Source organism: Telmatherina bonti (genome assembly GCF_933228915.1).
Source record: "Telmatherina bonti genome assembly, chromosome: 11".
Classification (NCBI taxonomy): Eukaryota; Metazoa; Chordata; class Actinopteri; order Atheriniformes; family Telmatherinidae; genus Telmatherina; species Telmatherina bonti.
The window spans coordinates 17,924,997-17,938,454 of NC_136629.1; the positions used below are offsets into that span (position 1 = coordinate 17,924,997).

Sequence of the window (13,458 nt, forward strand, 5' to 3'; positions counted from 1 at the left end):
ATAGGGAAGGCGGAACAATAAGGAAAATCCATTTTTGGAATTTTTCTAACAGGAATAATGGCCTCACCCCAACAGAACCAACTTTTAAACTCCGAGAACTGCCAAAAGCCAAAGCTTAAATAGACACTTAAAAAAAGGCAAAGACTGACTCACAGTCAGAGCCAGCCAATTAGAGCGTTCCATTTACTTCTTTGCAAGTGTTATTGATGGACTTGCTGAAATGTGTAAACTGTATATTGTGTGAGACTTTTTGCAGAGGACTGCAGATCAGGATGACTCTTAAAAAAAAGGGGGGGAGCTTCCACACATCTTTGTCCTGCTGCTTGAAAGTCTTTGTAAATTCAGCTTCAGACTGAACTTGTGCAACGCAAGCCATTACTGTTTGTGTCAAATACATAATTAACTGATCTGTTATAATGTGGCACAGCGGCACATTTAGCACTGTAAGTCAGTTCAAACATATCTCAAAGTGAACTTACTGTTAAAATAAAATCCGATTAACTTAAACTTGATTTATTATTGAGCTTTTCTTGTTGCAGAAGAAATCAGACCTGTATAGATGTCATGTATTACATTTTTAGGGACAAAAGCAGCTATTTCACATTAATGTAGCTTGAATTGCATCTACTTCTCAGAACTTACCTCATCGTATTCAAATACTACCTCTGAGCATTTATTACATATCGGAGTTATTGTTTGATCCTCTCTAACAAGAGAGGCTTTTGGGGTTTTTTTCCAGTTCATGACCAGATATTAAATTTGTCTCACCAACCTCACGTTTTCTGGTCTCAGCTTATTAAGCACCATCTCAATCAGATCTGGCCTGAAGTCCTCCAGAAGATACTCTGCTGCTAAGACCTCTTCCAGAGGGTAGTACTGCAACACACACAGCAGATTTTTATTCAGACTGTGCTGCTGGAGGTTAAAAGGGAATTAACGGAACAGTTTTGTGTGAAAACATTTCAATTCAATGGGGATTTCTGAAAGGTAAAAATAATTGTTAGTCTTCAGCAAACAAAAAGATGACTGGAAAATATTTCCAGTGAAAGTTTATAGCTTTTTAGTACATAAGTGGATTTGTGAGTTACTAACAGAAGAGGAAATGACAAAATCTGCTACACAAGTGATAGAAATGTTTCCTGTCTTGCAGTAGGGCAGTAACACAAGGTATTACTGAGACCTGTTGTAATGGAAAAGAATTTAACAGCCAAATTTGGCATAGTAAGCTCCACAGTAGGCATTAGACATTTACTCTGCAGCTGAAAACTGGAACTTACATGAAGCAGACCTGCCACTTTGGAGGTGTAGCCACGGGGTCGCTCCTTGTCCTTAAACCTGAAGGCAACTTTGCTTAAATCCTGCAAAGACAGAGATGTTAAAACTTTGAACTTGTGTCCACAAAGTGTCTTTTTTTCCACTTTTCATTTTCTGACCAACAGTTGCTTTTCAATAATTACAAATTAATAAAAAGAGACTCGGCCGAGATGTGAGCAGTTGCCTACAGGAAAAGCACTCCCCCGCCATCATTTTCCCTGCAGGAGGATGAACTTATTCTTGCTCATTTTGTTCATACTAGCTATATAACATGTCACACAAACAAGGCTCCTGACAAAAGAAAAGGAAAGTCTGTTGGTGGGAGCAGATCAGCTGGACACTGAATGTGGCCGATGATCATCATGTGTTGGCAGAAAAGCTGAAACAGTCTGTTAAAATGAAAGAGACCGGTAGTCTGCCCACACAGATGTCATGCAGAGCAAACAGTCTTCCTAAAGCTGTCATTGTAGATGGTACATTCAACAATCTGCATGTGGTCTTACTTAAAACCATCACTTGTTTCATCCAAATGATCATAGAACTGAGCTCTTTATTGTAGCTACTGAACACTATGATAGAGAAAAACACTAAGTCTCACACACTGTGCTATGCAACTATGACCTCATTGCACTGAAAAGTCATCCATCCATCCATCCACTCATTCATTCATTCATAAAAGAGCAAATTTAGCATTGAACAGATTTTTAATAACAGGCTGACAACTATATCAAACAAAGGAAAGAGATGGTTGTTTTATGATAAATCACTACTATATAAATGGAAATATATTCTTATACAAGTGTCCCATCACAGAAGTCCCGCATTAGCGCTAGTTTATTTTTTCATTATTAAAAGCTGACAAGAAGTTGTATTAATGAAAAAAACAGAATTTACTTTGCACTCCTCAAACACCCATTCCTGAGGCCCCTCAGTGCGCAGCTTCTGGATATACTGGAACATATGGAAGATGATGTCCTCTACATGCACTGCAATGACAGATCAAATCACAGGAAAGACTTTTTTTTTTAAAAAAAACAAACAAAATAACATCTAACTCTAACGTAGCAGATTATATATATATATATATATATATATATGTTAAATGTTGTACTTACAAAGACCCTCCTCAGTCAAATCGACATTGATGATAAAAAACATGAATCCCCTGGCTCCTTCTTTTTGCCCTCCAACGAGTGTGTTCACCCAGCCTTAAAAATAATGATCACAGCACATTTCTTTAAGTAAAGGGTGTTTGTTTACTTTGTACAATAAAAACAACATTTGAGCATTCTTCAGGCACTAAAAAAACCAAAACAATCTATTCTTTATATTATATCATATATATTCTACTAGGTACTTCTCTTAAATGTTTCACCAGCTGGATATTAAATGTAAAAGGCAAAGTAATCAGTAGCAGTTTCACATTTGGTTATGAAAGATTAAATTACAATAAAAGAAATCAAACAACCATGAACAAGTTTTATAACATTTGTTGTGTAGAGTGTGTAGAAAGATTTTTTAATCCTTTGCAATCCTTTAAATGTTCATCAGTTTGCAGGTCAGTTTTTTTAATTGTCCCATGTACCTTTGGATTTCAGCTCCGACAACAAACTTCCAGGTCCTTCATGACCAATCAGGTGTCCCAGATAATGCCCTGGGTTAGATTTATGGTACTTCTGCAGGTCTGGGATGGGGAACGTCACATACAGGTTTCTTATGTCTTTGATAGGGACCACTTTGTAGAATTGCTGTAACAGAAGAATAAAATGTATTACTAAAAGCCCCCCTAAAGAAAATCATAGAAAATGTCCTAATATTTTTAAGTCTTTTGCTAAAATTAATAAAGTTAAATAAATAGTGTCCACAGTTTTACATTAAGGGAAACGTTTCTAAGAGAGTACAATAACATAAGCTAATGAGACTCACTTTGAGGTGAACTTCCTGGAAGGGGTGCTCAGGGAATTCTGGGATGGGTACATTCTTGTTTTCGACTTCACCAAATAATTTTACCACCATGGAAGTCAACTCATCAAGTGATTCTGTGATAAGATCAAGAAAACAAATTAGATGTGTTGCTCAAGATTTACGCACAATCTATCACTACTGACCTTGTCTGGATCGCTCTAAAATATCAATAAAGTCAACATGTTAAATATCATAAGAAACCTCCAGGTAGGATTTCAGCTCAATCATTTATTTTATGCCTTGGAAAGAAAAAAAAATCCTTATGATAAACATTTTACACTTTGTAATTCAAATTTGAACATACTTTATTAAAAAGAAAAAAAAACTAGAGAAATAGTTGGGGTTTTAAAAAAGAAAAAAAAAAATCAGTCTCTAGTCTTATTGTTATTGTACTAATCATCATTGGTACAATGATCATTATGACCTGCAATGACTAAATGAACACAAAATGCCATCATATATACATATAAACACATATATAAAAAGACAAACGTAAACTAGTGCACACTACTGTCTCCAAAGCATCACCGTTAGGTTCTTCCTCTTTTCATATTGCTATGTATTTTCAGCTTATATGCATTTTACACTGAGATGATCTACTGAGACCAAAACTGACGAAATCAAATACAGAAATATAATGTTGGGGTCATTTGCCGAGAACAAAACTGTACAAAAAAAAAAAAAAAAGGTACAGATATAAACACAAGGATAACAAATGAACAAGAGAGATTGGAAATAAAACTGAAGGTACATAAAAAGGAGTATTTATAAGGGCTATGACGATATGCTTTTGTCCATCATTTGTGCTGCTATAATGCCCAAGAAGACAAAAACATCAATAAGAACAATAAAAATGACAAAAAAATTTTTATAATGGATTATTTGTATTTATTTGAGTTAAAAAAAAAATTAACAAAATTTATTTTAAAATTGTGAAGCAAAAGATCCTGACATTCAATTTTTCTATTCGATATTCCCATCCCTAGTATTAACACAAAGTTAAATTAAAACAGTCAAAGTTACAGTAAAACAATCAATTTGTCACTTTTTATAAATAAGCATTAAAAACAATTTTTTAAATATTGTAAAATTATTGGTATTCTAATTAGTCAATTTGTTCATTTTAATTATAAATTTGGGTGTCCATAGAGACAACCAATATGCAGTAACTGTCCCCTGCTGATGAGAAAACTTTCCCATGACACAGATGGGTTTTTTGCTTTGGCTTTTTCTCTGTTTAACTTCATGGAGAGGCTGTTTAAAGTATCTGAGTTTCTTCTTTGGGCGATAGATGAGCCAACATGTTGCAAATAACATGAAGAACAGGTGTTGCACAGTGTTATCACAATTGTGGCTGATACAGCCTCCAACTCGAAGCTTCCTCAGGCTCATTTTCATGTCTGCCCTTCCATTTTACGTTGAGGGCAAAGGGATGAAGTGTCACTTAAACTGAGTGGTGCACAGCGTCCTGACCCAGGACAAGTGAACCAAACAGGGTAGAGCTTTTTTCCCCCTCCATTTATTGTCTTATCAGTAGTAAATAATGTTTTTAAAAAGCTGGTGGAGAGTCTTGTTTTTCATTAGATGTAAAAGAAAGGTTAATTTACTCCTATTTTTGCAAGCTTGACATCTTTTTTTTTTCTTCCCCAAAATAAACTGCAATATCTCAAGTGAACTCAGAATAATGTGTCCTACTGTATGATGATTTGGTAATAAAACTTCATGTCCACCATGTACTGCATGGAATGCAGGCTTTGTTCCTCAATGACAGCACAGACGTGTGGTATCTTACACAAGTGTTTTGTTGAGGCACAGCAAGAATTTTGAAAGACCTCCATGTTACATTTATAAGCGATAAAGACTTACCTCTTCCCAACACACACAGTCCCATGAGGTTCGAGGAGTAATATGTAGAGTGAAACTTCAGGAGCTCTTGACGGATGTCGATCCCTTCTTTAGATGGTCTGGTCTCAAGTGTCAATTTGTTACCTGCATGAAATATTAAAATCAGCATATTAGTTGCACCAACTTTTATTAACAAATTCAGAGCCAAGCCTTTCATACTAAAGCTTCACAGTCAACTGTAACCATTATCAAGGCCTGAATACACAGATTCAGAAATGTAATCCTCTTAGCAAGAATAAAAAGGACACATTCACTAAAACACATCAGTATCCACTAAAAACAGAAAACCTTGTGAGTTTGCCAATTTCAGAGCGTAACAGTTGGAGAAATTTCTTTTCACAGTATTATAAATCATAAAATAAGTCAAGTCAATGACTGTGTGCCATATCTGCATAAACTAGGCATCAAATTCGGGTTATATCTGGAATCAAGTAAAGTGGTTGAGTTTTTCTGAGAACAAGTAAATCAGCAGTCCAAAGAAGATTATGCAAGCCGGCTCTGACAGCGCAGCTATCAGGCCCGTCTGATCCTCTTTTACACTTTACTAGAACAGAGATTATATAAATCAAGACTGCCATCAGGTGGTTATTTTGAGCTCCGAGATGATCCGAGTGCATTTGACTGACCTCAGATTCACTAAGAGAGAAAAACCCAGTTTTTGTTGTGAAAACAGCCTTGACCAGATGTGCATTTTTTTATTTTAATTGTAAAAACTATTCAGAATTTTTTTCTATTTATCAAAAACTTCAATATTAACAGGTGTGATTAAATTCATCTGGTGAAAATTCCTGATGGTTTCTACCTGTTCCAAATTTACTGAAGGGGTGGTTTGGGTTGCCTGTGGCCTTCTCCAGCTGAAAAAGCCTCCAGGCATCATTCATCAGGTTCTTTTCATGCTCAGAGTCCACAGCATTAACCTCCCGGTCCTTACAGCTCTCATCGAACAGAGGACACAGGAAGAACTGGGCAAACCTGATGGGATGGAAAAGGACAATAGGAAATCACCAGACAAACGTAAAGTTCTGGCAGTTAAGACTTTGTCGCTTTCAGTATTTGTAAATTAAATGTACGAGACTGTGTCCACATGCACAGAAAGGACACCAAGACGAGATTGTGAATAATCATTTACATAAAATAAAAAGGTCAGAGCAACTGCCATGCAAATGAGGAAATGCAAAGCACAAGTTGGTACTCAAAATTCAATTGTTTCCACAACATGCATCCACAGCACTATCTTATGGTTTATAAAATTGTACAATAGCTGGATTAAAATGTTTTTTTCCTTCTGATTACACAGAACTGACATTATGGGAAGGTTAAGCACTCAATTTACAATGTAAACCATCCAGACATGAATGTCTGATGGATGAATAGTCTTATTATATAATTAGTATAAGTATAAAAAGGGAACTATACACTCACACAACCCTTTCAGACAATGCTTTTATTAATAATTAAGGTTACTCCGCAATGTCCTTTCCAACCACTAGAGTCTGGATTGCCTTCACAATACACAGGCACATGAGAACAACGAGCTTCTGCCACTGAGACAGATGCTTACTTGACTGTCATTCATTTCTAAGAGGTAAGCTTATCCTTCATGTTCAGTTCTGGCCACCCAAATTTAATTTCAATACAGCTGGGAAATGAGAATGGCCCCCTGTAAGGCTAAAGACGTCCGTCGAGTTGAGTGCCTAAAGTTTCAAGCCTGATGGGGTGGGGTTTCAGGAAGTGCAGCAATGGTTACAAAAGACGGCACAGCAAAGGTCTGTCTGGTAACCAGAGAGAAGATGACAATGACCGAACAGTTCTCTTAGATTAGACTAGATTAGCATATAGACTCTTGTGGCCAACATACTGGTAACAAAGCAACTGCTTAAGTCAAGCATATGATATAAGTGTAACTTTAAACCAAGTATTCACAACCTAAAAAGAAGACTGATCTGCTTTTCAGTCATACACATAAATATGACTAAATCAGCTGTACAGGAGTTAATGCTGAGTATGACTAATATTTATACTAGCAAAGTCCTACTAGACTAGAGTGTTGTCAGAGTACGCAAGTACATAAAATGGACTACAGGTACGGGAGAAATCCAACCCTGTTCAATGACTGTTAAAAGTACCTGTCGAGAGCTCCTTGCAAGTGCTCATGCGACACGTCAAAGTAATAGTTGGTATGTTCCCCGCTGGTAAAGGCATTGGAGCTGCCTGCATGTTCACTGAGGAACTGGCTGTATTCATTCTCCTTGGGATACTTCTGTGTTCCCAAGAACAGCATGTGCTCACAGAAGTGCGCCAGGCCTGAGATGTTCTCTGGGTCTGACAGTGAACCTGTGAATAGATGAGAAATGATTGAAAAACACATAGATAATTGAGAAACCAGTTTGTCTTGGCTCTGATGAATTCAAATACTGAATTTTTATTTATTAGTTTACTACAAGTACATTTAATATTCCATGTGTAATGAGACATTCATATGAACATTTGTTGGTGTTTTTGTTAAGCAATCATTTATTGCCACATACAAACTGTATAATAGTAATAGTATGAATTATATTAAGCAATGCTTGTTAATCCTACTTTGAAAGACCAAGTAATGCCACTAATTAACACTTTCTGAAACAAAATACAAAAGTATCACAAGACTTAATTTGACATTATTTAAAATCCATAAATCAAGCAGAACATCTACAATCAGATGTTTGTAGATGCCTCCAAGACATCCAACAATTTCTGCAAAAGTTTCAACAGAATCAGGTTATGAAGTTTCAAGTCATTCTGCAGTTTGTTCCAGCCAAATGGAAAAGTATACAAAAAAAAGCCTTTTATCCCATCTCAGTTCACACCCTTGTGCCCGAGAACAAAAACGGCTATAAGCGAGGGTTGTACTGTCCTGAACTCCTCAGCTGGAAAAGAGTTGAAAGATAGTAGGAATGTAGACCAATTGCAACTTTGTAAATAAAAACAGGCTTCAAATGGCCATGTTTAATGTGTATATATCTAGACTTTGTCATGAAGGTAATCAGTTCAAGTTACGTTGTGCATGTAATTACAGCAATTTTGAACTTTTATATGAATCAAGGACAAAACAATGGCTTTTCTTGCTTTACAAAATCATGTGATGTCATAAGTGTCTGGCACAATTAACAACAGTTTAAGGTTTACCTATGTGGACATCCAAAGCAGCTGATGATTTGTCTGTTGTTGGATCACTGATGAGCATTGCCTTCAAGCCATTGGTAAACTCCAGGCCCCTGTAAACCCTTTTGTCCTCTGGAGAGCGAATTATATCACTGACCACCCTCTTCACAGCTGGATCAGTCATTCTGAGTGGTAAGGATGACACCAGCCTACAGTGGAGAGAATAGTTCAAAAGTTTAAACAATTTATAGCTAAACTCCCTTTTTTTTTTTTTTTTTTTAAAGCATCAATTATGCTTTTAATATGACTTAATGCTAAGCGGTACATCATTTTAACAATAAAGTACGTCGGGAGTCACCGCAATTGGCCAATTATTTTAACATATGAAGGTGTGCTATATTACTTTTATCTTTTACTTTTATTTAATAATTTTGCAAATACGTCTTGATTTCAAACAGCTGTTGTCAAATAGCATGTAGCATATTAAGAAAAGTTTACGTAAATACGTCAGTATCACTGTTAATGTTGCCAAAAAGCATTTGCTAACCAGACAGCAAAAATACTTAAACTTGATCAAAACGACAAAAACGCATAAAGTTGGTTGTTTCCTAATAGATTAATCCAACTAGTCCCAATTGAGAGAATTATCAACTAGCGTTAGCTTCTTACATTTATGACAGCGCCAGCAATATTAGCAAATATCAAAATAGCAACCTACTTGCTTTGTAAACTTCGTTGGAGATATTTAACATATAATATTTAAGCAAATTAAAGTTGAACAAGTAAATCAAGCTGTTCTGGGGCTTAATGTAGCAGCAGAGCTAACAACGGGAGGGAGGCTAGGTCAACAAACACCGGCTTTAGCAGCTAGAGATGCTAATGTTACTTTGGTAGATCGCCAACTTGACGTTTGGTTAAATAATTTATAGTGTTGCCTGAGAGCAAAAACATGTGCATGAGTGCGCTTACCTAAAACCTTGCTGAATACACACGCCGCTTCCTGTTGACTGGAGGTGTCTTGTTAAGTGGGCCGCTCGGTTAAAACACTTAAACATACTTTGCACCCATGGAAAATAAACCGAGGATTTTAGGGCACCATCTTTAAGCAGCCAAAAGGAGTTGAGCCCAGAGCGAAGCGTGACGATGCCAAAGTATTGTTTCAACATTTAGATTTACAACTTACATAGTATCGCACAATTAAAGATATAATCTCAAATATAATTATAAGTATATAAAAATAGATAGCCGTCAAACAGTTTATAGCTTAGCAAATTTTTCGTGGCGATGTTAATTCTGATATCGATTATGTAGCCTAGATAGGGATTTCGTTTATTGCCAATGTCTGATCAAGTTTCTTTAAAGGCCTTTTGATCGAATGTTACTATTAAAAATGCGTGGAAAAATACATTATAATATCACTAGCCTTCCCTTTAACATGTAAACTTTAGTGATAAAGCTTTTTTTTTTTAAGATCTAAATTTGAACGTTACAGTGGGAAGGAGTTGTGTAACAGAGCAACAATGTGACCTCGTCTCTCACATGACGACCATTTGTTTTTATTTCTTACTTATTTAAAGCTACTTTTTATATATAATTGGGATAGACTGAATTTCTTTGAAAAAATAAAAGTTAAGAGTATTTTGTAATTTGTGTGTCATTTCAATCTGCCTGCGCAGAGCACGCATGACTACAGGTGTCGTCACCACCTTGCCACTAGATGGCGACAAATGGCCTTATTTATATATACAAATCTTATACTTCAACTGATTATACAGTTGGAAATATTACACAACAGCAAGTAATCTCACATTATGTAGGCGGTATCAATGTTTATTTTTTTTCATCCATATCACCCCTATTTTGTCGCCCAAATAAGTTGCCTGAATAACAAGAAACAAAAATTTGTCACACACAGGCGCAGTAATTCTATGCCAACAGGCGTGTATTATTTTTTATATACAGGCACGCAAGTTAAATCACTGTAATATTACAAAGTACATCAAGGCCAACATAAAATAGTTCATATATTTTAGCATATTTAACAAGTTTTGTAAGTCAGAATTAAACAAGGAGGAGCCGTGCACTAGACGGTTATAATGCACGACGCGGAGCATAATGGTCTAATGTCCAACTCAGTTAGTCTTATATAGAATTACCAGATGGAGAAGCTTGATTTGTCACTGCTGAGAACATGTTTCCACTCCTCTAGAGTCCAATGGTGATGAGCCATACATCACTTGGCGAGTGTATGAATGGCTCAGCAGCTCAGCCATTAAAAAGCACAACCACGAAACTGTCTGGCACTGTTGTGGAGCTAAAAAGACCACATGAAGGGTCAGATTGGAAACTGGTGACCTCTGTGCAATTTGCACCTCTATAAAAAGTATTTAACCTCTGCAATTTTTTTTTACTCTTTTGTTGCTTTTGTAAATCAGTCATGTGGAACATAAGTCTTTTGTGACCAAAAAAAGTTTAAAAAAAAAAAAAAAAAAAAAAAAAGTTTTCTTTAATGTCAAATTTAAAACTTATTTCTACGAAGAACTGACAGTTAAATATGAACATGCATCATAAAATCAGTGATTGTATAAATATTCACCCACTTCAAGTCAGTGTTGAGCTAATGCACCCTATAGCTGTATCATAGCATGAAGTCCGTGTGGATAGGTCTCAACAAGGCTTTCACATCTCAACACTGCAGTATAGCCCAATTCTTCCATGCAAACCTGTACAAGCTCTGTCGGGTTGTGTGAAGATTGGCTGACAACAGTATTTTTCAAGCCCAGCGACAAATTCTCTTGCAGACACTTCACCTATTGAAAATAAAATCCCTAACAGTTCAGAATCATTGGTAAGGATGAAGGTGATGGGTTGCCAATACAGTATGTTATGGTGGCCATTAGTTAAGCAGTACAGAGCGATGTTCATTTAATCTTGTATTGATTCTTGATTAGAACTTTCATTATTTTGGAAAGAGTGCAAATATTATTTAAATTAAATGGCAGAAGCTGCAGGAGGTCTTACATTTAGATGTGCAATGTAAATTAATTCAACATCCCCAGATTACAGCCAAAATATTATTATTGATGATTACTGATAACCCATGCCATCAAATAAGAAAACAAAAAACCAGCATGCAATATTTATGAAGTCCTTTAATCACACAATACTGTGAACAGCTATGAAACTTAAAACTTAAAATGTTTGAACAGTGAGCAATATAAAAAAAAATGTCATAAAGTGTCAACATTTTACCAGTTTACAACCAAAAACATTTAAAAACTGTAATTAAAATGATAAAAAAAAAAAGGCCCAAGAAACATATTTACATAAAACTTTTCATATTATGTCCTGCGATGTCAGCAGCAGATATTCTCCTGATCCTTTACATTTTCCCCATTTTAGCACACAAAACTCATTCTCAAAACAGCATTGGAAGAAATCAAACAAAATCCTCCACCTGTGAAGTTCCTTTGTGAAGGGTCTTTCGCCTTCATAATACTTATAGGACTTAATTTCCTCTTGTTTAATCCTACCATGCCATGAGGGGGTAACCATTGTAAGTCACTCCACTCTGGGCTGGCTGTCCATCCCTTGAGTTGGGGTTTCATCCGAGCGCGGCGACTACCTACTTAAGCCTAATTTCGAAGGTGTTCATCCGGCTCTAACCGCACCTACCTATCCCAGTGTCTACCCCATATTCTTCTGACATTTCAGCCCAGAGTCTATGTTGTCAGCCACACAGGTTCTCCATAGCCACCTCCTCATGAATAGTGCTTCTGTAATTGGCTAGATAATTATTTATATCTGATCACTGGGTCTCAGCTCCAGGGATAGGTCTCTGTGTGAGCTAGGATACACCTCTAAGTACTATTTCTTCAGACGATGCCAGGATGCTACTACTGTGTAACTTGGTGTGACATTGGGGCAATAATTACAACTTTAACTGCAGGATTTCTCTTTTATTGAAGCAATTCAACAGGGATAAAAGGAAGTAAGTTTGCATTATTGCAAAAATGAATCAATCAGAAATATTTAATGTTTGGGTTCAGAGTAAAATATTTATGATCAATTCTGATTGTATTTCAGCACATGCAACCATAAAGCAGCTTGATTAACTCACTTTTAACTTTGTTCTGAAAATCATCTGATAAAGCTGTAAAATGTGTTGCTTTTAGAGAGAGAGCAACACTATGTCAGTCCTTGTGCCAGCTCTCATAACCTGGAGCTGAGAGTTCAAAACCCTCAAAACATTTCAGAAACCTTTTGTCTTTTAGGGGAAGAATTTGAGAAAGAGCTTGGTCAGAACTTTTTGAAAATCCTTATTTTGGTGTCATATATGGTACAAGTCCTTTTTGTGTGAACAGAGTTAAAACATTCATAAGATTCATCTGGTTCCACAAGTTCTTTTTGTCATCCTTGGCATGAGATAGCCGGAAAATCTTAGAAGTCCTAATTATAAGTAAACAGCTATTGGAAAGTGGTAAATCCTAAGATAGCTCTGTGTTGACAGTATAAGTTTCAGCTCTGACTTACTTCCTCTGAGAAGTCCATGTCTCTGTGGCCACACTGATGCTCATTCCTCACAACATAAGAACATATAACTACAGTTTATGATTATTTTTATATATAATCCTAGTCACACATCATTGTTACTGGACAAGTGCTAGGCCTTCTCCATCATCTCTCTTTAACAATTGTAGTTTTTCTTCCAAGATCCACTTTTCACTTCCTCAAATCTATTTAAGTTAAATGTCGGACGCCACAAACTTTCTTAAACTTTACTCAGCTAGCTGACCCCAAAATGACACTCACCATTAGTATTAGGGATTCAATAATATCATCGCTAAAGTAACACAACTCGCACATATTTATTAGGTTATAAGTTACATTTTCCATCCTTATTATTAACTTTTGATTCAATAATTCATTTAACATCACTATTTCATAGACAGGTAAACAACACAACACTTGATTACTGATTTAAATGCATAATGGTGTTGAATTAACTTCCAGACAGCCTGTAAGACGGTTGCTTTTCTTGACTTTTGCAGATCTGCATCCACAGGAAGGGTGCTATCAGGCCTAAAAGGCCTGTCTCCCCCGAAGTATAGCATGCATGTTGACCCCATT

At 36.2% G+C, this 13,458-nt stretch overlaps 1 protein-coding gene across 2 annotated transcripts in view; it reads right to left on the reverse strand.

The window, feature by feature from the left end:
• LOC306762829 (insulin-degrading enzyme) overlaps positions 1-9,415 on the reverse strand; it is a 28,210-nt gene extending 18,795 nt beyond the window's left edge. For both annotated transcript variants that reach the window (XM_079249459.1, XM_079249458.1), the window contains exons 1-11: positions 9,298-9,415; positions 8,353-8,537; positions 7,311-7,518; positions 5,987-6,156; positions 5,146-5,268; positions 3,241-3,353; positions 2,900-3,062; positions 2,430-2,522; positions 2,209-2,300; positions 1,278-1,358; positions 773-876 (exon numbers count right to left, since the gene is read on the reverse strand). In XM_079249459.1, coding sequence (XP_079105585.1) covers positions 773-876; positions 1,278-1,358; positions 2,209-2,300; positions 2,430-2,522; positions 2,900-3,062; positions 3,241-3,353; positions 5,146-5,268; positions 5,987-6,156; positions 7,311-7,518; positions 8,353-8,537; positions 9,298-9,383 — 1,418 coding nt within the window. In that variant the 5' untranslated portion in view covers positions 9,384-9,415. The remainder of the gene's footprint in view (positions 1-772; positions 877-1,277; positions 1,359-2,208; positions 2,301-2,429; positions 2,523-2,899; positions 3,063-3,240; positions 3,354-5,145; positions 5,269-5,986; positions 6,157-7,310; positions 7,519-8,352; positions 8,538-9,297) is intronic.
• Between the last annotated feature and the right edge of the window lie 4,043 nt (positions 9,416-13,458).